General features: G+C 45.1%; 1 protein-coding gene across 2 annotated transcripts in view; it reads left to right on the forward strand.

Moving 5' to 3' along the window:
- Window positions 1–818: 818 nt before the first annotated feature.
- The window catches only part of LOC126282043 (aldehyde dehydrogenase, mitochondrial-like), a 126,485-nt gene continuing 105,721 nt past the window's right edge, over window positions 819–21,582 (forward strand). Inside the window, exon 1 of one of the 2 annotated variants that reach the window (XM_049981462.1) lies at window positions 819–1,377. In XM_049981462.1, coding sequence (XP_049837419.1) covers window positions 1,090–1,377 — 288 coding nt within the window. In that variant the 5' untranslated portion in view covers window positions 819–1,089. The remainder of the gene's footprint in view (window positions 1,378–21,582) is intronic. The other variant, XR_007551321.1, reaches the window with a different exon arrangement.

Below are 21,582 nucleotides of genomic sequence, written 5' to 3' on the forward strand. Positions count from 1 at the left end.
AGACAGTCACTTTAGCAGATTTGTTGCATCTTCTAAGTGTTTCGCCAATAAACCACAACCTTCCTCGCAACATTTTTTGTATGAGGATTCCAATTTAAGTTTTTCGTAACTGTAATGTCTCGGTATTTAGTTGAGTCAACAACCTTCAAGTTTGTATTATTTGTCGTGTAAGTGAAATTTAACACCTTATTTTAGTACTCAAGCGGAGGACATCATAGTTTTATTTTCCAAGTTCAATTGCCACTTTTCGCACCATACAGATATCTAAATCATCTTGTAACTCACATTGATTTTCTGAAGACTTTACAAGGAGGTTAATGACAGCGACATCTGCAAATAATCTAAGAGCGCTGCTCATGTTGTGACCCAAATCGTTTATATGTATTAGAAACAGCAGAGGTCCTATAATAACACTCCCTCGGGGAATGCCAGATATAACTTGCGTTTCACTCGATAACTTCTCGTCATTTACTACGAACTGTGACCTTCCTAATAGTAAATCACGAATCCTGTCACACAACTGCAAAAATCTTCTCGAAATATGGAAATAAAGAATCAATTTCAGATTCCCTGCCGACAGCACTCGTTAGTTCGTGTAAGTCATTTTCCGTAATTGATGGAAAAATTGTCATCTCTTATTTTCCAAATATTTTAATTTCTTTTTTGAGATACGTCATTGGCTATTCAACCCATTGGTAGGAGATATTAAAACCTTCAGATATGGTGTAGTAGTCCTTTTGACCTTGATGACCAATACTATCGCTGCTCCAATGAGTCTCAGTACAGGCAGATCTCGGTTGGGTTCCTTTACCAATGGTGTTCAGTTTTCAGTTATACCTAGACTACGTCGCCACAGAGTACGCATTGCTCCGGAGGGCTTAGGACGCACTAGGGGTCAGCGAAGGACGAATCCCAAGCTGAGCTATTTATAACTGACAATCAAAGAAAAATTCATCGTTCTTGTAAGGGGTGGTTCTGAAAGGGGGAAGAAAAGCTATCAGCAGTGAGTAAGACTGAAAATTTCTTCCGTAAGGACACATTTCGCAACCAAAATTAGTGCGTTTGAGAAACTAAAGAAAACCCGACGCCATGCGCTTGTTTAAGGTCGTCGACCCCCACGTCAACTGCTTGTATCCGTGCAGGTTGCTTTTCGCAGCGGCCGCCGGCGGCGCTGTCATCGCATCGGGATTCTGTGGAGGGGCAGGCGTAAACACATGTAGTGCCGGTCCTGCAGCGCCCACATTCGGGCATCGCGAAGCGTCTGCGACAGCTGCGTTATCATATCAAGAGGCGAAACACCGGCTGTGCGTTCTCTCTCTCATTCCAGCAAGCGAACCAGCGATGGCCAACAGGAATCCCAAGATTAAGTACACCCAGGTAAATGTTTACGTGCTTATAGCTCTGGCGTGTCTGCAGGAGATGATGTAGGAACTTGTAGGACTGTCCTGATGCAAAACAATTGTTCGTCTTCACCCAAATCATATTTAGCCACCGTTTTGCCATTTTTTACGCTTTCACACCTCTCTCTCTCTCTCTCTCTCTCTCTCTCTCTCTCTCTCTCTCTCTCTCTCTCTCTGTCTGTGTGTGTGTGTGTGTGTGTGTTTGTTTTTATTTTTCCACTGATATATATATATATATATATATATATATATATATATATATATATATATATATATATATATTGCAATATTAAATTTACTGTATAATTCTGCCTTAGCTTTTCATATTTGTCAAAAACGAGAAACTGCAGAGCTACGAATGTATTGTCTTACTAGTGTTTGGGAAGGAATGAGTGTATCAGAACAAACATTGCTTGTTAATGACAATCAACACAGGAGCATACTCGTATACTTGACAGCCGCCCGATGGCGACAGGGCAGATATTATCAACAGCGACAAACATAGACGACTCTGCAAGTATTTTTTAGTATTTGGTGAACACCAAACAATGAAATTCATAAAATATCTTCATACAGCCTGAAGAAGTGTAAAAATAAATTACTTGTCTCAGAACGCTGAAGAATACTATGCAAGACAACAAAAGCCTGCTGACTACGGGGTGGCTTTACCGAAACATAGTTTGGGTAAAAAAAAAATCCTTTATATTAATGAAGACATACAGATGAACAAACATCTGACGCCTTCCGTAAATTAATTTTCGTTTCGCTTCTGAAGCAAATTTAACAGGACCATCTCGCAGTTTTATATCCTCGTACACAGTTACTATTGTTCCACAACATTTTATTTTCCTGGTAGCTTCTTCTGTATAACTTTACATTGCAAATCCTCTTTTTCTTTGTCTGAAATTTCTGATGCTTGCATGCAGTATAGTGCTCGTGATTGTGATGATATGCCGAAGTGACTGGTCACTGATCTTATCCTGGTTCAGAGGAACCCAGTTTATTGACATAAAACCTGATTCCAAGTGATTTTAAACATTTGTCCAGACAATGTTTGTTGTTTATTGGTCTGACGACAAATTTAATTTGCTTTAGGAAGGACACTCAGAGTTAGGTGCGCAGATGTTTCACTACACCACTTTGGGCGAATAGCGGAGTGATTTCTCCAATAATCAAATTGGAGATTTCCTTCGTGTGTCCAAACGACCTTATTCTACATCGACACGACTGTTAAGATGCTAAAGCCAAATCTTGATTCGAGTATTTTAATATACTGTCATCATGGACGTTAGAGGTAGATCAGAAATCAACCCGCAGGCTGGAGATATTGAGCTGTCGAAGGAACAGCTGAATGTACCTGAAGTACTGGGTGTGAAAGCTCCAAAAGCGTGGACGAGACTGATCGTAAACTCGAACAGCTATCCACCTCCATCGTTGCCTGAACTTGCCTCTGTTTTGTAGGAAGAATGGTGTAAGATTCCGTTGCAAACGATACAAGAGCCATATCTGTACATTAAGAGAAGACTGGAAGTTGTTTTGAATGGCAACGGATTTCCTACAATGTACTGGGCATGGTAATGAGTTGTTTCTGGTGTTACCCATTTTTTTCCGAACCCCTGTATGTTACCCAGTTAGAATTGCTGATGATGCACTGAAGGAACTGCTGTTGGTAAGCGAGATGTAAGTTTTCTAACTTTACATTCTTGATATTGTCGTGAGATGTATGTGCGAGGAATGATATATTGCTTGGCGCTTCAAGGACGCTCTCTGGACCTGTGCTCTATGTGTAATAGCCGGCCGCGGTGACCGTGCGGTTCTGGCGCTGCAGTCCGGAACCGCGGGGCTGCTACGGTCGCAGGTTCGAATCCTGCCTCGGGCATGGGTGTGTGTGATGTCCTTAGGTTAGTTACGTTTAAGTAGTTCTAAGTTCTAGGGGTCTTATGACCTAAGATGTTGAGTCCCATAGTGCTCAGAGCCATCTGAACCATTTCTAATAACATTGTCGTACATGGGCTGTTAAACCCAGATCTTCCTTCCTTATTTGATCTTAAACAGGACCATTCCTGTTGTCCTCGAGAGAAGCGCCACAGAACTTGTGAGCCATGACAACTTGCTTGTATTGTGAAGTTTTCACCTATATCCGTAATGCTCTTCTGCAAGGTCTTTCTTTAATTTCCGGCACTTGCCTTTCATAGCAATCACACTATTCGTATAGCCATCGCTCCTAACTATATCAGCGCACCTGGCTTACGGTGCCCGGCATGTACGAGCTTGCCCCCACAGTCCAGTAATGCAGCAATTTTTAACGCTCTTATAGCTGCAGAAAAACTTTCTCGACGGCATCTTCTTAGCGTTCCACAGTACCTAGATTATTTCGCCTTACAGTGATAAGTCTGCCTCGTTGTGAGTTTCCCAGACCGTATTAATAGGGACCTCTCGGAATGACTGATGGAACGATTTTCAGATTTACTGCAACGAGACTTGGTTCGTGTCCAGGTTCTGAGGAAGGCATCCAGTCAAGGCGTCGAAATATTGCACCCAAGAATGGAGTAATCACTTAAACTAGAAACCCAGACACATACTGATAATTTCTCGATCGCTTAGGATACACATTGTGGAGTGGCAATCTCTCCCCTTGTGACGCTTCAAAAAGGGCAATCGATGCCAAAACATAAAGCACAATGTTTCATGTAAAATAGAATCTTTATGGTCCAACACACTGAAATGAAGTTTGAAAATTGTGACAATATGCGAACGGTTGACTCAGTAATTGTTACTAGTAACTACTTTCATTTTTTAAGATGTTGTTGTTGTGGTCTTGAGTCCTGAGACCGGTTTGATGCAACTCTGTTTAGTGTATTCATCTCTTGGTCCCCCTCTACGATTTTTACCCTCCACGCTGCCCTCCAATACTAAATTGGTGATCCATTGATGCCTCAGAACATGTCCTACCAACCGATCCCTCCTTCTACTCAAGTTGTGCCACGAACTTCTCCGCAATCCTATTCAATACCTCCTCATTAGTTACGTGATCTACCCATCTAATCTTAAGCATTCTTCTGTAGCACCACATTTCGAAAGCTTCTACACTGAATCGAAATTTTTAACAGTATACTTACATTAAGAAATACAGGGTGTTTCAAAAAGGACTTTACAACTTTGAAAATTTATATATATTAATTCAAAGTACCTACAGAGGTGATTGTAGTGTCAATTTGTAGGGAAATACATCAAGTTTTGTCTCTCGTAGTTCGGTATTAGTGCCGAATCCCACCGTAAGGAGCACTAGCGTCAGTTGCGTTAAAGATGGCACTGGACCCGAGCATGCTAGCTGTGTCTTTTGTTTTAAAGAATCGAAGTCAGCGACAACAGTTAAAGATCCTCGTAGTAGGCCTACAGTTTGAGTGAGATAAGTGTTTTGTAGAAACAAGATGCTTGGTAAGATATGGGAAATCATCTGGTTGTCCAAGCTCATCTGACCAGGTCGTTGAACGAGTGAGACAACGTTTTGTCAACAGCTCTACGAAATCGACATGGCGTGCATCTCGCAAACTGCAAACCCCACATACGACTGTTTGGCATATGTTGAGAAACCGTTTGCATTTGAAACCGTACAGATTAACGATCGTATAAGCAATAACAGACAATGTAAAAATTCACAATAGTGATCGAAGCAGACGAAATGAGTTAGTGCTGCGGTCGGGACTTGAACTCAGGTCTTCTTGCTTGCTAGGCAGAAATCCTAACCACTACACCACCGCAGTACGATGGTCAACGTTGCTGCACGAACTACGTAAGCTGCGTGTCCTCCCCAACACAAACTTCAGTTCATTTTTCCCTTAGATATTGTCTCTACTGCCAGGGCTGTCCCACATTGACAAGGACCCCAGCATTGGACGTAATGGGACGTCCTTGTACAATTGGTGATCTTATAGATCTTATAATTATAAGACTGATAAAATTGCTCGTAAGAACTTCTGTGCGGATATGTTAAATCGACTACATGAGGATCAACATTTCTTAGACAAAATCATTTTTTCTGAAGAGTCGACTTTTCACTTAGCATACGTAACTGTAGGATTTGGGGCAAAGCAAATCCACATCAAACATTGCAACATGTTCGTGATAGCCCTAAACTGAACGTTTTTTGTGCATTGAGCAAGAACAAAGTGTACGGCTCCCTTTTTCCCCGTGAGAGAACAGTCAATGGGATAGTGTACCTGGACATGTTGAAACAATTTTTGATACCACAGATCGATGAGAAGGACCAAGAACGAAATGTTTACTTCATGCAAGATGGTGCACCACCCCACTAACTGGCTATCGTCCTAAATTTTCTCAGTGACCGCCAATTCATGGCCCCCCAGACCTGGGGATTCATCAAGGATATCGTGTTTGTACCTCCTGTGTCTGCTTCTCTGCCTGAACTTAGAACAAGAATTTACGCCATCACTGAGCAAGTTACACGTGCAATGCTACAGCGAGTTTGACAAGAAATTGACTTCCGATGGGATGTGTGCAGGATAACGAACTGAAGCCACACACAACATCGTTAGTGTAAGGTAAAAAAAAGAACCTTAATGTGTTTCCCTACAAAATAACACTAAACCCAGCTCTATATCTTCGTTCTATAAATTTGTATGAATTTTTAAAGTTGTAAAGTCTGTTTTCACAAACCCTGAATAGTAACATAACACTTTTCAGTGTTCTACAGAGTTTCCACAAAAATAGCCTTTGGATTTGGTAACAGTGGAGATCAAGGGTGTTGGCAAAGTGTAGTTTCACTTTCATTACGAAGTAAACACCACGTAATAGGAATGGAAATATACTAGGGCATTACGTACTACTGATGTCCATCTACCACCTGTTCAAAAGTATACAGGCATCTTTTACTGCCGATTAATGTAGAGTGTGTCCACCTGTTGGCCTTTATGATGGCTTGAAATCTGCCAGGGAAATTTCCACTGAAGCGTCTGAATGTCTGTGGATGAATAACGCCACATGACAAAATAGTAGGTGTCGAAATAGATGACAGAGGGATAGAAAAACAATTAAAATCCCTCAAAAGAGGAGAGGCCGCTGGACCTGATGGAATACCAGTTCGATGTTACACAGAGTACACGAAGGAACTTGCCTTCTTGCAGCAGTGTACCCTAGGTCACTATAAGAGCGTAGCGTTCCAACAGATTGGAAAAGGGCACAGATCATCACCATATTGAAGAAGGGACGTTGAACAAATGTGCAGAACTATAGACCTATATCTCTGACGTCGTTCAGTTGTAGAATTTTGGAACATGTATTATGTTCGAGTATAATGATTTTTCTGGAGACTAGTAATCTACTGTGTAGGAATCAGCATGGGTTTCGAAAAAGACGATCGTGAGAAACCCAGCTCGTGCTATTCGTCCACGAGACTCAGAGGGCCATAGACACAGATTCCCAGGTAGATGCCGTGTTTCTTGACCTCCGCAAGGCGTTTCATACAGTTCCCCACAGTCGTTTAATGAACAAAGTAAGAGCATATGGACTATCAGACCAAATGTGTGATTGGATTGAAAAAGTTCCTAGATAACAGAAGGCAGCATGTCATTCTCAATGGAGAGAAGTCTTCCGAAGTAAGAGTGATTTCAGGTGTGCCGCAAGGGAGTGTCGTAGGACCGTTGCTATTCACAGTATATATAAATGACCTTGTGGATAACATCGGAAGTTCACTGAGGCTTTTTGCAGATGTTGCTGTAGTTTATCGAGAGGTTATAACAATGGAAAATTGTACTGAAATTCAGGGGGATCTGAAACGAATTGAGGCATGGTGCAGGGAATGGCAATTGAATCTCAATGTAGACTAGTGTAATGTGCTGCGATTACATAGAAAGAAAGATCCCATATAATTTCGCTACAACATAGCAGGTCAGCAACTGGAAGCAGTTAATTCCATAAATTATCTGGGAGTAGGCATTAGGAGTGATTTAAAATGGAATGACCATATAAAATTAATCGTCGGTAAAGCAGAAGCCAGACTGAGATTCCTTGGAAGAATCCTAAGGAAATTCAGTCCGAAAACAAATGAAGTAGGTTACAGTACAACTGTTCGCGCACTGCGTGAATACTGCTCACCATTGTGGGACGCGTACCACATAGCGTTGATAGAAGAGATAGAGAAGATCCATCGGAGAGCAGCGCGCTTCGTTACGGGATCATTTAGTAATCGCGAAAGCGTTACGGAGATGATAAACTCCAGTGGAAGACTGCAAGAGACGCTCAGTAGCTCGGTACGGGCTTTTGTTGAAGTTTCTAGAACATACCTTCACCGAGGAGTTAAGCAGTATATTGCTCCCTCCTACGTATATCTCACGAAGAGACCATGAGGATAAAATCAGAGAAATTGGAGTCCACACAGAGGCATACCGACAATCTTTTCTTTCCAGCATACCGACAATCTTTCTTTCTACAAACAATACGAGACTGGAATAGAAGGGAGAACCGATAGAGGTACTCAAGGTACCTTCTGCCACACACCGTCAGGTGGCTTGCGGAGTATGGACGTAGATGTAGATTCTTCAAGAGCCGTAACGGATGTTGGAGTCGACATTCTGACACATCCCAGAGGCGTTCCGCTGGATTGACGGCGGGACTCTGCGCAGGCCAGTCCATTTCAGGAATGATATTGTTCACAAACTATTGTCTCACAGATGCTACTTTGTGTTAGGTTGCGTTGTGCGGATACAATCATCGTCTCCGAACAGTGCCTCTATTGTACACTGTATACAGTGTTGAGAAATATGTTAACATTCTTTCGCATTTAGCGTTTTTGTAAGCGCAATAAGGGGATCACACCCTACCGACGAAAAACGCCCTTGTACCGTAACACCACCTCCTTTGTACTTCACTCTTAGCACTGCACCTGGTGGCAGGCATTAAACAGACTCAGACCCTTCCAGTGGATTACCAAGGAGTATAGCGTAGTATATCACACTAAATCATTCGTTTCCCTTCGTCCACTGACCAGTGGCGTGGTTCCGTACACCGCCTAAAGTGTCACTTAGCATTCACTACAGTAACGTGTGGGTTGTAAGGAGCTGCTGGACCACTGTACCCCATTACTTTCAATTCCCTATTCCCAGCCATTGTGCTAGCTGGACTGCTGGTACACTCTGTTCATCATAAGAATAAATCTGATGAAAACAAACAGAAACGCGATGATTGGTCAGAAGCCGTAACACTCGTACACTGTTGGTCTTACGCTCTTGGAAGTAGGTCATACATAAGTATTAGGTATACTATTACTAAGATACGTTAAATGTATTAACATCCGCCAACGTTTTCCTTAATCACGCTTTAGTTATGTAGTTTTTATTTCAAACTTCGTGTGCAGTCAGGGGCGATTCTAGAAGTCGGTCGGGGGGGGGGGGGGGGGGGGGGGGGGGGGAATGGAATATCGCTTAGCAAAAGAAGAGTTGGAGTCCTCCACCAACAAATTGGTAAAATTTGGCGTTGCTTAAAGTAGTGCGATAGGTATGCGTGTTCAAATACAGATATGTGTAAACAGGCAGAATAAGGCGCTGCGGTCGACAATACCTATAGAAGACACGTGTCTGGCGCAGTTATTAGATCGGGTTCTATTGCTGCAGTGGCAGGTTATCAAGGCATAAGTGAATTTTAGCGTGGTGTTATGGTCGGCGCACGAGCGATGACACACAGCATCTCCGAGGTAGCGATGAAATGTCAATTTTTCCCGTACGACCATTTTACGAGTGTACCGTTAATATCAGGAATCCGGTAAAATATCACATCTCCGACATCGCTGCTGCCAGTAAAAGATCCTGCAACAACGTGACCAACGACGACTGAAGAGAATCGTTCAACGTAACGGAAGTCCAACCCTTCAGCAAATTGCTGCAGATTTCAGTGCTGGGCCATCGACAAGTGTCAGCGAGCAAACCATTCAACGAAACATCGTCGATATGGGTTTTCGGAGACGAAGGCCAGCTCGTGTACCCTTGATGACTGCACGACACAAAGCTTCACGCCTCGCCTGGGTCCGTCAGCTCCAACTTTGGTCTGTTGATGACTGGAAACATGTTGCGTGGTCGGACGAGTCTTGTTTCAGATTGTATCGAGAGGATGGACGTGTACGTGTATGGACTCTGCATGTCAGCGGGGGGCTGTTGAAGCTTGTGGGGGTTCTGTAGTGGCGTGGGGCGTGTGCAGTTGGAGTGAAATGGGGCCCCTGACGCGCCTCGATACGACTCTGGCAGGTGACACGTACGTAAGCATCCTGTGTGATCACCTGCATCCATTCATGTCGACGGTGCATTCCGACGGACTTGGGCAATTCCAGCAGGACAATGTGACACCCCACATGTCCAGAATTGCTACAGAGTGGCTACAGGAACACCACCAATGGCCACCAAACTTTTCAGACATGAAAATTATTGAGCATATTTGGGATGCCTTGCAACGTGCTGTTCAGAAGAGATGTCCACGCTTTCGTACTCTTACGGATTTATGGACAGCCCTGCAGGATTTATGGTGTCAGTTCCCTCCAGCACTACTTCAGACATTAGTCCAGTCCATGCCACGTGGTGTTGCGGCACTTCTGCATGCTAGCGGGGGCCCTACACGATATTTGGCAGCTGTGCCAGTTTCTTTGGCCCTTGAGTCGCTGTCTACGACCACCTGCATGCTTTCGCATAGCATTTCGACCTTCAGCGGCCTTATTTAATACCAGAATGACATTTTGGGGCGCCGGCCAATGTGGCCGTGCGGTTCTAGGCGCTTCAGTCTGGAACCGCGTGACCGCTACGGTCGCAGGTTCTAATCCTGCCTCGGGCATGGATGTGTGTGATGTCCTTAGGTTTGTTAGATTTAAGTAGTTCTAAGTTCTAGGGGAGTGATGACAACAGATGTTAAGTCCCATTGTGCTCAGAGCCATTTGAACCATTTGAACATTTTGGGGCGCACAAACGGTAGTGACATTTTGTCCGGCTTCGAGGCATCCAGCTACTTGTTCACGATGGTAAGCACTCGAATGATGTCTTCCAGACATGTTGCCGTACTGCACGGAATATCGCAGTAATCGGTTCCACAACTTCCGTCGGACACCGTAAAGCATAACTGTCGAACGTATACAGAGCGTTCGCGCACAGGCTTCGCTGCACTTAACACGTCCCGCCCTCTATATTTTATTTTACTGCCATTTGTCGGTTGTTCTGTACCAAGTGTCAGTTGTTCCTTAGCAGTTGGCATTTGTTCCTTAGCAAGCTCTGTAGTATGTCTGTACGTGAACGCTAATCCCAAGAGCTACTGTAGTTGTTTTCATACGGTTTTCACTAACAGATGAACATTCATGAGGAACGTTTGTGTCTATAATCTGTCACCACAACGCTACACAAGTCGTCCTAGGGCAGATGGTGATAACGCGTGAGGATTCGGAGCTGCTCTCTAGTTCTTACTAAATAGAGCTATACCAGTAAACCCCAACTCTTAAAAAAATCGAACTACCGCGTATAAAACAACTTCAAACGTTTCATTACTTTTATATGTTAAATATTTGACATCAAGCGTCTCAGCGAGGTAGTTTTTTGGGAGGTTTGAAATTAAGCTTAAAATTTGTTGGAAGTCGCTAAGTGTTTCCATTATGAAACACTGGGTGAATGCAGTCCTAAGCGATAGCAGGTTTTTTACGCATCTCAATGTTTGTGACGTCATATCTCCTGAACTGTGGGTCATACAAAGGTATTATTTTGCAGGTTAATTCAGTGGTATATTTGGAGACTGTCTGCGAACTATGTTGCGAATAGATTTAATAGCAAAGGCGTAATATCATAGAACGTCATGTCTGATGCTGGAGTTTTAGCGAAAATCAACGTAGTAAATGATAATCTCTCTTCCTTTCCTCATTTGTGTGTGTGTGTGGGGGGGGGGGGGGGGATTACGCCGCTGCTGGTCTACGATTTGCGATAATAGTGAAATTTGAATATTACACGTATTCGTCTTGTTTCAGCACGTTTTGAGTTTTAATAATAGCAGTGTCGTTGCTAAGGATGTAAAGAGAAGTACAGTATGTGAAAGGAAGTACGTAAAACAAATGTACGGTTGTAAATGTCATATTGAAATGAGACACCGTATATGTTGAACAATATCGAGACGTGGTGTTATAGAATCTTGTATTGTAGAGAGAATGTCTGCGATTTTATGGCCATTCGTTTACGAGGCAAGTGCTAGATAAACTTGCAAGTGTGTTTCTTCCAACTTATGCAGGTTCTCAAACTGTGGTGTGTATCTATGTATTTCTGCGTGAGACAGTTTCCTATAAAGTGTCACTGTAACGTAATTAATTGTAACAGATTTGACAATGTGAATCAGTGTAGCAGAAAACATAAAGATTGTTGGCTTTCACTTCTTACCCGCTACCGAAAAAAAAGTAAATAAAGTGGAATCTCAGTTACGATACTGTGGCGCAAAAGCACAATACCATTGTCTTCTCATCTTTAAGCTAACTGCAGTTCCTGGTATTTTTTAGTGTATATAAAGTTTCGCTGTATTGCTGAAGGCGACCTATCTGTAGCAGCGAAGTAATAACACTCCAAATGATGGCTAAAATGCGCTGTGCCAAAATCACGTGACTTAAGCTGCAGCAAATGTTGCAGACAGAATTCTCGTTCTGCGCACCCGAATGCTCGCTTCACAGATATTTACACTCTACGGAGTTGTCAGCGGGAAAAGTTTCGGAGAGGTTCGAAGTTGTGTGTTAGGTTTGTCTCAAGTCGCTAAATACTTTGATTCTAAAATACTGGATGAATAAGTCCAGGTATTTGGGCGCCATCAGTTACACTCCATCAAGACAGTTTCTAGCAGTAATACTCGTCTTATTGTCGTAAACTCTTAACATGAGATCATACTTCTTAACTGGTAGATTATGACAGCATTTTCAATTTTTAAAATTCGGTTTATAATTGCGCGAAATATTGAAAATCTAATTTTTGTTGCCCTGGAAGCCGTTAGGTAAGTGCAACTGGTTCCAGGTTCTAGAACAGTCGCTTGCTAATAAGATACCGTGTGGTTATTATTAAAATTTCCCTGTTTAACACCTTATGACACGGAAACTAATTACCATACGAGTACCAAACTTGTTAGCATTAATGTCAAGGACATGGGAATGAGAAATAATGCAGAATCAATTCAGCTGAAACATTTTTTAATCTGCCGCTACGGTACATTATACCATCACATACCGGTGCCATTACTGATAGAAAAGGAGCTCAATATGGCGCCCATCAGTGTCTGAAAGCGCAGAATTGCCTTCTGCACAGTAGAACGAAGCATGTCCGTAGGTATGTTGACTACCTCTTGATGTGCTGCGCTTCAGATTAGCACGTGTGTGATTTTTCCCCTGGTAAACCCTGTCCTTCAGATAGGCCGACAACCAGAAATCACAGGGAGTGAGATCAGGTGATCGTGCCGGATCGTGCCAATCATTTGGAAACGTCCGCCCCGATAACTGAGTGGTCAGCGTGACAGATTGTCGTCCTACGGGCCCGGGTTCGATTCCCGGCTGGATTTTTCCGCCCAGGGACTGGGTGTTGTGCTGTCTTCATCATCATTTCATCCCCATCCGGCTCGCAGGTCGCCCAATGGGTCTCGAATGTAATAAGACCTGCATCAAGGCCGCCGGACCTTCCCCGCAAGGGGCCTCACGGCCAGTGACACCAAACGCTCGTTTCCATTACCGTTTGGAAACGATCGACTGATAATTCTGTAGTGTGTTTCGGAGAAGCAGATAAACTTCACGAGCGGCGTGCGATGGGGCCCCATATTCCATGGTTCAAATGGCTCTGAGCACTATGGGACTTAACCGCTGAAGTCATCAGTCCCCTAGAACTTAGAACTACTTAAACCTAACGAACCGAAGGACATCCCACACATCCATGCCCGAGGCAGGATTCGTACCTGCGACCATAGCGGTCGCAATGGGCCACTTTCCTGTTCGGTGGGTATGAAATACTGGAAAAGAATATCGCAGTACCGCTGGCCAGTCATACAGCATGTCTTTGGTCCTTGAATGCCAACCTGTTCAAAACAGTGTGGGCCAACGATGACACGTTCACCACATAGAGGAACTGCCTGGAGATGAAGATCCCCACACTCGACAATTCTGTATGTTCACCTCATCCGCCAGAGAAAAATGAGCTTCGCCTGTTCATAGGATGGTCCAGGGCGAGCACTCTCCTTGCGAGAAAGTCGAGAGCGAAGTGGTCACGTCGTTGTGCGTACAGTGGACCTTTGGTGCAACCGGTCGTTGGCTCTTCCCAGAGCGACGTACAGTTGTCCAGTTGATTTGAACTTTTTCATCACGATCCGCAGAGCAGGTCCGGCCGCCTTGGTGCAAGTCTTATTACATTCGACAGTGGGCGACCTGCGCGCCGGATGGGGATGAAATGATGATGAAGACAACACAGCACCCAGTCCCTGAGCGGGGAAAATCTCCGACCCAGCCGGGAATCGAACCCGGGCCCGTAGGACGGCAATCCGTCACGCTGACCGCTCTTCTATCGGGCTGGACTGTCAGACTACGGATCACGATGACTGATCAAGGCACCTGGTGGCCATGGTTGGAACTGAACAGTGGAGCGGTGACGCATGGAAATCATGCACCCCATACTCTGGGCATTAATGCTACCAAGTTTGGTACTCGTACGGTAGTTAGTTTCCATGTTACAAAGTGTTAAATAGGGCAAGTTTAATTATAAATACGCGGTAGATATCTTACTGGAATCAGTGGCGGCAAATAACCACACACTCGCATTTATCTCGCAAGCGGTTCGGTTGCGGGCCAATATTCATTAGAACTGTTTTGCTTCTGTTGTATACTTTCAGCTGTGTGAGTTCGAGCTTCTCGGCATGGCGCCCTAAGCGGCCGCTTGGCGCCGCAACCCAGCCCTGCCCCAGCGTCACGTCACCACAGGCCGTCTGGATGGAGTCTGCGTCGGTTGTAAAACGAAACCTGCGTGTGGCCGCTAGCAGTGCTATAGCTGTGACGCTCATAACAAAAGAGGCGCCAGCCGGCTCGGGTTGCATCTTGATTCACTCTGCATGCAGAGGAATCAAGATGCGCGACGGAAGCCAGGTGCGAGGGATGAGAGGGGCTGCGAAGCGCGTTCTTAACGCGAGCCACGTATTAGGTGACACGTTAAGACTTGCGCCGTCGTAAACGTCCCTGATTGATGAGCGCAGTACATCGTAAACTGTTTTTACGCACGGGCGCTCTCCTAGACAGATACGCCACCTTGGCATAGTGGCTTCGCACAAGTGCGCCGACTGCCATAACACGACTCCCTCCCCAGTCCAAATTCCCATTCATCCGTCAGTCCACTTTGTACCCCCCCTCCCCCCCCCCCCCCCAAAAAAAAGAAAAAAATTGAACAGGACTGCACAAGCTCTCCAAATGAATTTGAAGTACCACCTCAACATCGAACGAAACGTGGAGTCCTGCCTGAGACACAGGCATATGTGCCTTAATCAAATGAAACAATAAGACTTCAGAGACCTTATCAAGCCTCAAACATCTATGATGTAAAGGGTGGTCCATTGATAGTGACCGGGCCAAATATCTCACGAAATAAGCATCAAACGAAAAAACTACAAAGAACGAAACTCGTCTAGCTTGAAGGGGAAACCACATGGCGCTATGGTTGGCCCGCTAGATGGCGCTGCCATAGGTCAAACGGATATCAACTGTTTTTTTTTTTTTTTTTAATAGGAACCCCTATTTTTATTATTCGTGTAGTACGTAAAGAAATATGAATGTTTTAGTTGGACCACATTTTTCGCTTTGTGATAGATGGTGCTGTAATAGTCACAAACGGATAAGTACGTGGTGTCACGTAACATTCCGCCATTGCGGACGGTATCTGCTTCGTGATACATTACCCGTGTTAAAATGGACCGTTTACCAATTGCGGAAAAGGTCGATATCGTGTTGGCTATTGTGGTCAACATGACATCGACCTTTTCCGCAATTGGTAAACGGTCCATTTTAACACGGGTAATGTATCACGAAGCAAATACTGTCATCAATGGCTGAATGTTACGTGACACCACGTACTTATCCGTTTGTGACTATTACAGCACCATCTATCAGAAAGCGAAAAAAGTGGTCCAACTGAAACATTCATTTCTTTACGTACTACACGAATATGTAATAAAAATGGGCGTTCCTATTTAAAAAAACGCAGTTGATATTCGTTTGACCTATGGCAGCGCTATCTAGCGGGCCAATCATAGCGCCATCTGGTTTCCCCCTTCAAGCTAGACAAGTTTCGTTCTTTGTAGTTTTTTCGTTTGACGCTTATTTTGTGAGATATTTGGCCCGGTCACGATCAATGGACCACCCTGTATATATATATGCAGACGGAAGAGACGAATGAAAATATGTACAGAGGCCGGAATTCGAAGACGGATCTCCTGGTTACTACACAGATGTGCTCAGCACTACACCACCATGGCACAGTGGCTTTGCGCACTGGAAGTGCACTCGAGAGACCTGAAAAGGCGTTTGCACTTATGTTGTTTCATTTCATTAAAGCACCTACCCCGGGTTTAGGGCACGATCCCCCGTTTCGTCCAATGCCGAGGTGCTCTTCCAATATAACTAAAGCGCCAAATAAACTGGTATAGGCATGCGTATTCAAATGCAGGCAGAATACGGCGCAGTGGTCGGCAACACATACACTCCTGGAAATGGAAAAAAGAACACATTGACACCGGTGTGTCAGACCCACCATACTTGCTCCGGACACTGCGAGAGGGCTGTACAAGCAATGAACACACGCAGTGCACAGCGGACACACCAGGAACCGCGGTGTTTTGGCCGTCGAATGGCGCTAGCTGCGCAGCGTTTGTGCACCGCCGCCGTCAGTGTCAGCCAGTTTGCCGTGGCATACGGAGCTCCATCGCAGTCTTTAACACTGGTAGCATGCCGCGACAGCGTGGACGTGAACCGTATGTGCAGTTGACGGACTTTGAGCGAGGGCGTATAGTGGGCATGCGGGAGGCTGGGTGGACGTACCGCCGAATTGCTCTACACGTGGGGCGTGAGGTCTCCACAGTACATCGATGTTGTCGCCAGTGGTCGGCGGAAGGTGCACGTGCCCGTCGACCTGGGACCGGACCGCAGCGACGCACGCAAAGACCGTAGGATCCTACGCAGTGCCGTAGGGGACCGCACCGCCACTTCCCAGCAAATTAGGGACACCGTTGCTCCTGGGGTATCGGCGAGGACCATTCGCAACCGTCTCCATGAAGCTGGGCTACGGTCCCGCACACCGTTAGGCCGTCTTCCGCTCACGCCCCAACATCGTGCAGCCCGCCTCCAGTGGTGTCGCGACAGGCGTGAATGGAGGGACGAATGGAGACGTGTCGTCTTCAGCGATGAGAGTCGCTTCTGCCTTGGTGCCAATGATGGTCGTATGCGTGTTTGGCGCCGTGCAGGTGAGCGCCACAATCGGGACTGCATACGACCGAGGCACACAGGGCCAACACCCAGCATCATGGTGTGGGGAGCGATCTCCTACACTGGCCGTACACCTCTGGTGATCGTCGAGAGGACACTGAATAGAATAGCAGAGAATAGCAGCCTGCATTGCTGCGAAAGGTGGATATACACTGTACTAGTGCCGACATTGTGCATGCTCTGTTGCCTGTGTCTATGTGCCTGTGGTTCTGTCAGTGTGATCATGTGATGTATCAGACCCCAGGAATGTGTCAATAAAGTTTCCCCTTCCTGGGACAATGAATTCACGGTGTTCGTATTTCAATTTCCAGGAGTGTATGTGAGACAACAAGTGTCTGGCGTAGTTGTCAGATCGGTGACTGCTGCTACAATGATGGATTATCAAGATTCAAGTGAGTTTGAACGTGATCATATAGCCGCTACATGAGCGATGGGGGACAGCATCGACGTAGCGATGAAGTGGGGATTTTCCCATGTGACCATTTCATGAGTGAGTATCAGGAATCCGATAAAGCATCATATCTCCGACTTCGCTGCAGCCGGAAAAAGATCCTGCAAGAATGGGACTAATTACGACTCAAGAGAACCGTTCAATGTGATAGAAGTGCAACCCTTCCGAAATTTGCTGGAGACTTCAACGCTGGGCCATCAACAAGTGTCAGGGAGCGAACCAATCGGGGAACGAGGGATGGTACACGGCTTCTCAGAGGTAGCGATGAAGTGAGGATTTTCCTGTACGACCATTTCACGAGTGTTCATATTGTTCAAATGGCTCTAAGCACGATGGGACTTGACATCTGAGGTCATCAGACCCCTAGACGTAGAACTACTTAAACTTAACTGACCCAAAAACATCACACACATCAATGCCCGACGTAGGATTCGAACCTGCGACTGTAGCAGCAGTGCGGTTCCGAACGGAAGCGCCTAGAACCGCACGGTCACAGCAGCCGGCTTCATGAGTGTACCGTGAATATCAGGAATACCGCAAAACATCAAATTTCCGACATCGCTGTGGCCGGAGAAAGATCCTACAAGAACGGGACCAACGGCGACTCAAGAGAATCGTTCAACGTGACATAAGTGCAACCCTTCTACAGATTGCTGCGTATTTCAATGCTGGGCCATCAGCAAGTGTCAGCGTCCGAACTATTCCACCAAACGTCGTCGATATGGGCTTTCGGAGCCGTAGGCCCACTCGAGTACCGTTGATTGCTGCACGACACAAAGCTTTACGCCTCGCCTGGGCCATCAGTACTGGTATTGACTGGAAACATGTTGCCTGGTCGGACGAGTCTCGTTTCAAATTTTACCTAGCGGATGGACGTGCACGGGTATGGAGCCAGGCTCTTTGACTCCATGGACCCTGCATGTCAGCAGGGGACTGTTCAGGTGGTGGAGGCTCAGTAATAGTGTGGGGCGTATGCAGTTGGAGTGATATGGGACACCTGGTACGTCTAGATACAGCTGTGGGGCAGGTGACATGTACGTAAGCATCCTGTCTGGTCACCTGTATCCATTCATGTCCTTTGTGTATTCCGTCCGACTTGGGCAATTTCAGCACGACAATGCGACACCACACAGGTCCATAACTGCTCCAGGAACACTCTTCTGCGTCCAAACACTTCCGCTGGCCACAAAACTCCCCAGACATGAACATTATTGTGCGCATCTGGCATGCTTTGCAACGTGCTGTTCAGAAGAGATCTCCATCCCCTCGTACTCTTATGTATTTATGGACAGCCATGCAGGATTCATGGTGACAGTTCCCTCCAGCAAAACTTCAGACATTAGTCGAGTCCATGCCACGTCATGTAGCGGCACTTCTACGTCCTCGTGGGGGCCTACACGATATTAGGAACGTGTACCAGTTTCTTTGGGTCTTCAGTGTAGTTGATGAACCTCTCGAATGGTGTTCGAGTTTAGGGGAAATACCAAACGGGTTGAGTCGTGAATCGGAATTTGGACTAAGGAGGGAGGCTTGCTAGCGAGTGTGCAGTTTTGCAAAGCTACAATGCCAGGGCGGTGTAGTGGGTGGCGACTCTAAGAGGCAGTAGACACGTGTTCGAATACCGGCCTTGGTACAAATTTTCATTTGTTGCTTCAGCCTGCGTATATACACTATAGATGTTTGAGACTTCAAAGGGTATCTGGGCCCATATACTTTCATTTGGTCTTTTGAGAAGTCTTAATGGTGTGGAACGAGTCATTTTTCTTTCACATCACAGATGAATTTCTGAATATGAGAGGAGTCCCAAAAAATGTCTAAAAAGTGGTCGTTACTAACAATTCTACAGTTTTTGGAACTGTGTGGGATGTTATCTTGTTTGGGGAACCAAAAAAATTGATTACTGTAAAACTGTCAGTATATTCAGTCTACGAGGACAAGCCTCCAATTTTTTTTATTTTTTTCTCACCGTCGGTTGATGTATTAAGCCATGCATATTCCTCCTACTTCGCTGATACACGCTGCAACCTTTGTGACGTGTTCCATTTCATACCCGTACAAATTGTTTGTATTAGTTGACAGATTCGAACTGCGACTGATACTATAGTCACAGCTTACATTTTTGCGTTTTGTTAACTGCATAACATTGTATTTATGAACATTTAAAGAGAATTGCCAGTTTTTGCACCGCTTCAAGATATGACTGAATATTTGCGCGGCTTTTTCGAAGAGTACTTCATTATAGATAACGAAATCACCTGAGAAAAGTTTGACGTTACTACGAATGTTGCCAGCAAGGTCATTAATATATAATATCAACAGAAGGGGCCCAACACACTTCCCTGTGGCACACCCGAAGTTACTTTTACATTCGTCGATGATTCTCCACCCAAGATCACATGCTGCGTCCTGTTACCAAAAATTTCTCAATCTCCTCAAAAAATTTTCTTGATACCCTACACGATCGTACTTCCGATAACGAGCGTGCGTGCGGTGCTGTGTCTAATGTCTATCGGAAAGCAAGAAATACTGCTTCTATCTGACCGCCATGATCCAAAGGTTTCAGTACTTCATGTAGGAAGAGTACGGGCTAGGTTTCACATGATCGATGTTTTCGCAATCTGTGCTTACTGGCATGGTGGACGTATTCTGTTCGAGATACTGTATCTTTTCAGACTTGAGCTCAATAATATATTCTAAGATTCTAGAAGCAATAGACGTCGAGGATATTTGATGGCATTACAAAACCCACTACGGCATTCTCTCGACAAACAAAACTTCCGATCTACAGTGTTTCATTGTACTTCAACAAACATTTTATATATATATATATATATATATATATATATATATATAACAGACAGTTCTTCAAAATGGGTAGTATAATGTTGCTGTGGATATAATCAACTATGTTAAGTTAAAGTGATGTGGAGGCTTTAAAATCAAAGGCATTAGAAGGGAGCACTTACAATAGATAATAAGCTTGCCATGTTGTGTTTCGGTAGCCCAATCGAAGCTGTAGGCAAACGACTACCAATACGTGATGGATAGCTGGTGACAAAACGTCGATACTGGCTGTTAGCTTCAAGCCGGCCGGGGTGGCCGAGCGGTTCTAGGCGCTACAATCTGAAACCGTGCGACCGCTACGGTCGCAGGTTCGAATCCTGCCACGGGCATGGATGTGTGTGATGTCCTTAAGTTTGTTAGGTTCAAGTAGTTCTAAGCTCTAGGGGACTAATGACCTCAGAAGTTAAGTCCCATAGTGCTCAGAGCCATTTGAACCATTTTGTTAGCAGGAAGAAGAAAGTTAGCAGTGTTGGACACATCATCAGTAGAAATTGTTCGGAACCTGACTCAAGCGACTACCACCACCACCAACAACAACAACAGCAGCAGCTAGATTTGTGTTGACATAGGTCGTGAGTGCTTCACCAGGAAAATACATCTTGTAAGAGGTCCATGATTAAGGAATTTGTTGAAACTTCCTGGCAGATTAAAACTGTGTGCCCGACCGAGACTCGAACTCGGGACCTTTGCCTTTCGCGGGCAAGTGCTCTACCAACTGAGCTACCGAAGCACGACTCACGACCGGTACTCACAGCTTTACTTCTGCCAGTATCCTTGTCTCCTATTTTCCAAACTTTACAGATCTCCTGCGAACCTTGCAGAATTAAGAAGTAAGGCTGTGAGTACCGGTCGTGAGTCGTGCTTCGGTAGCTCAGTTGGTAGAGCACTTGCCCGCGAAAGGCAAAGGTCCCGAGTTCGAGTCTCGGTCGGGCACACAGTTTTAATCTGCCAGGAAGTTTCATATCAGCGCACACTCCGCTGCAGAGTGAAAATCTCATTCTGGAAGGAATTTGTTGCTAGCGCACTCGAGCAGATGTAATTTCGATGGAGTGATCGTGCGCTGCCTGCGGTATGTAAGGTATAGGAGAATCTCAGACAAGAGAGCAGTGTTGTATGCAGTAGGAACTGTGTAGCAGTAGGAGTAGTAGTTGCTAGCGAGCAGTCGTGTGTGTGGAGTTGGCTGGGCCGGTCGTGGGAGCGATGGCGGTGCCTGAGCGTTGTAGTATAAGGTAAAAGCAGCCTCGCGCATATGTAGTATGGTTATACCAAGTCCCATGTAAATGCTTTTAAATAGAAATCTTTTAATAACAATCTTTCTTGTAAAAATTAACTTTTGACTAACATTCATCTCAATTTAAAGAATTTACTAATTTCTC

This window comes from Schistocerca gregaria, chromosome 1, assembly GCF_023897955.1.
Source record: "Schistocerca gregaria isolate iqSchGreg1 chromosome 1, iqSchGreg1.2, whole genome shotgun sequence".
Classification (NCBI taxonomy): Eukaryota; Metazoa; Arthropoda; class Insecta; order Orthoptera; family Acrididae; genus Schistocerca; species Schistocerca gregaria.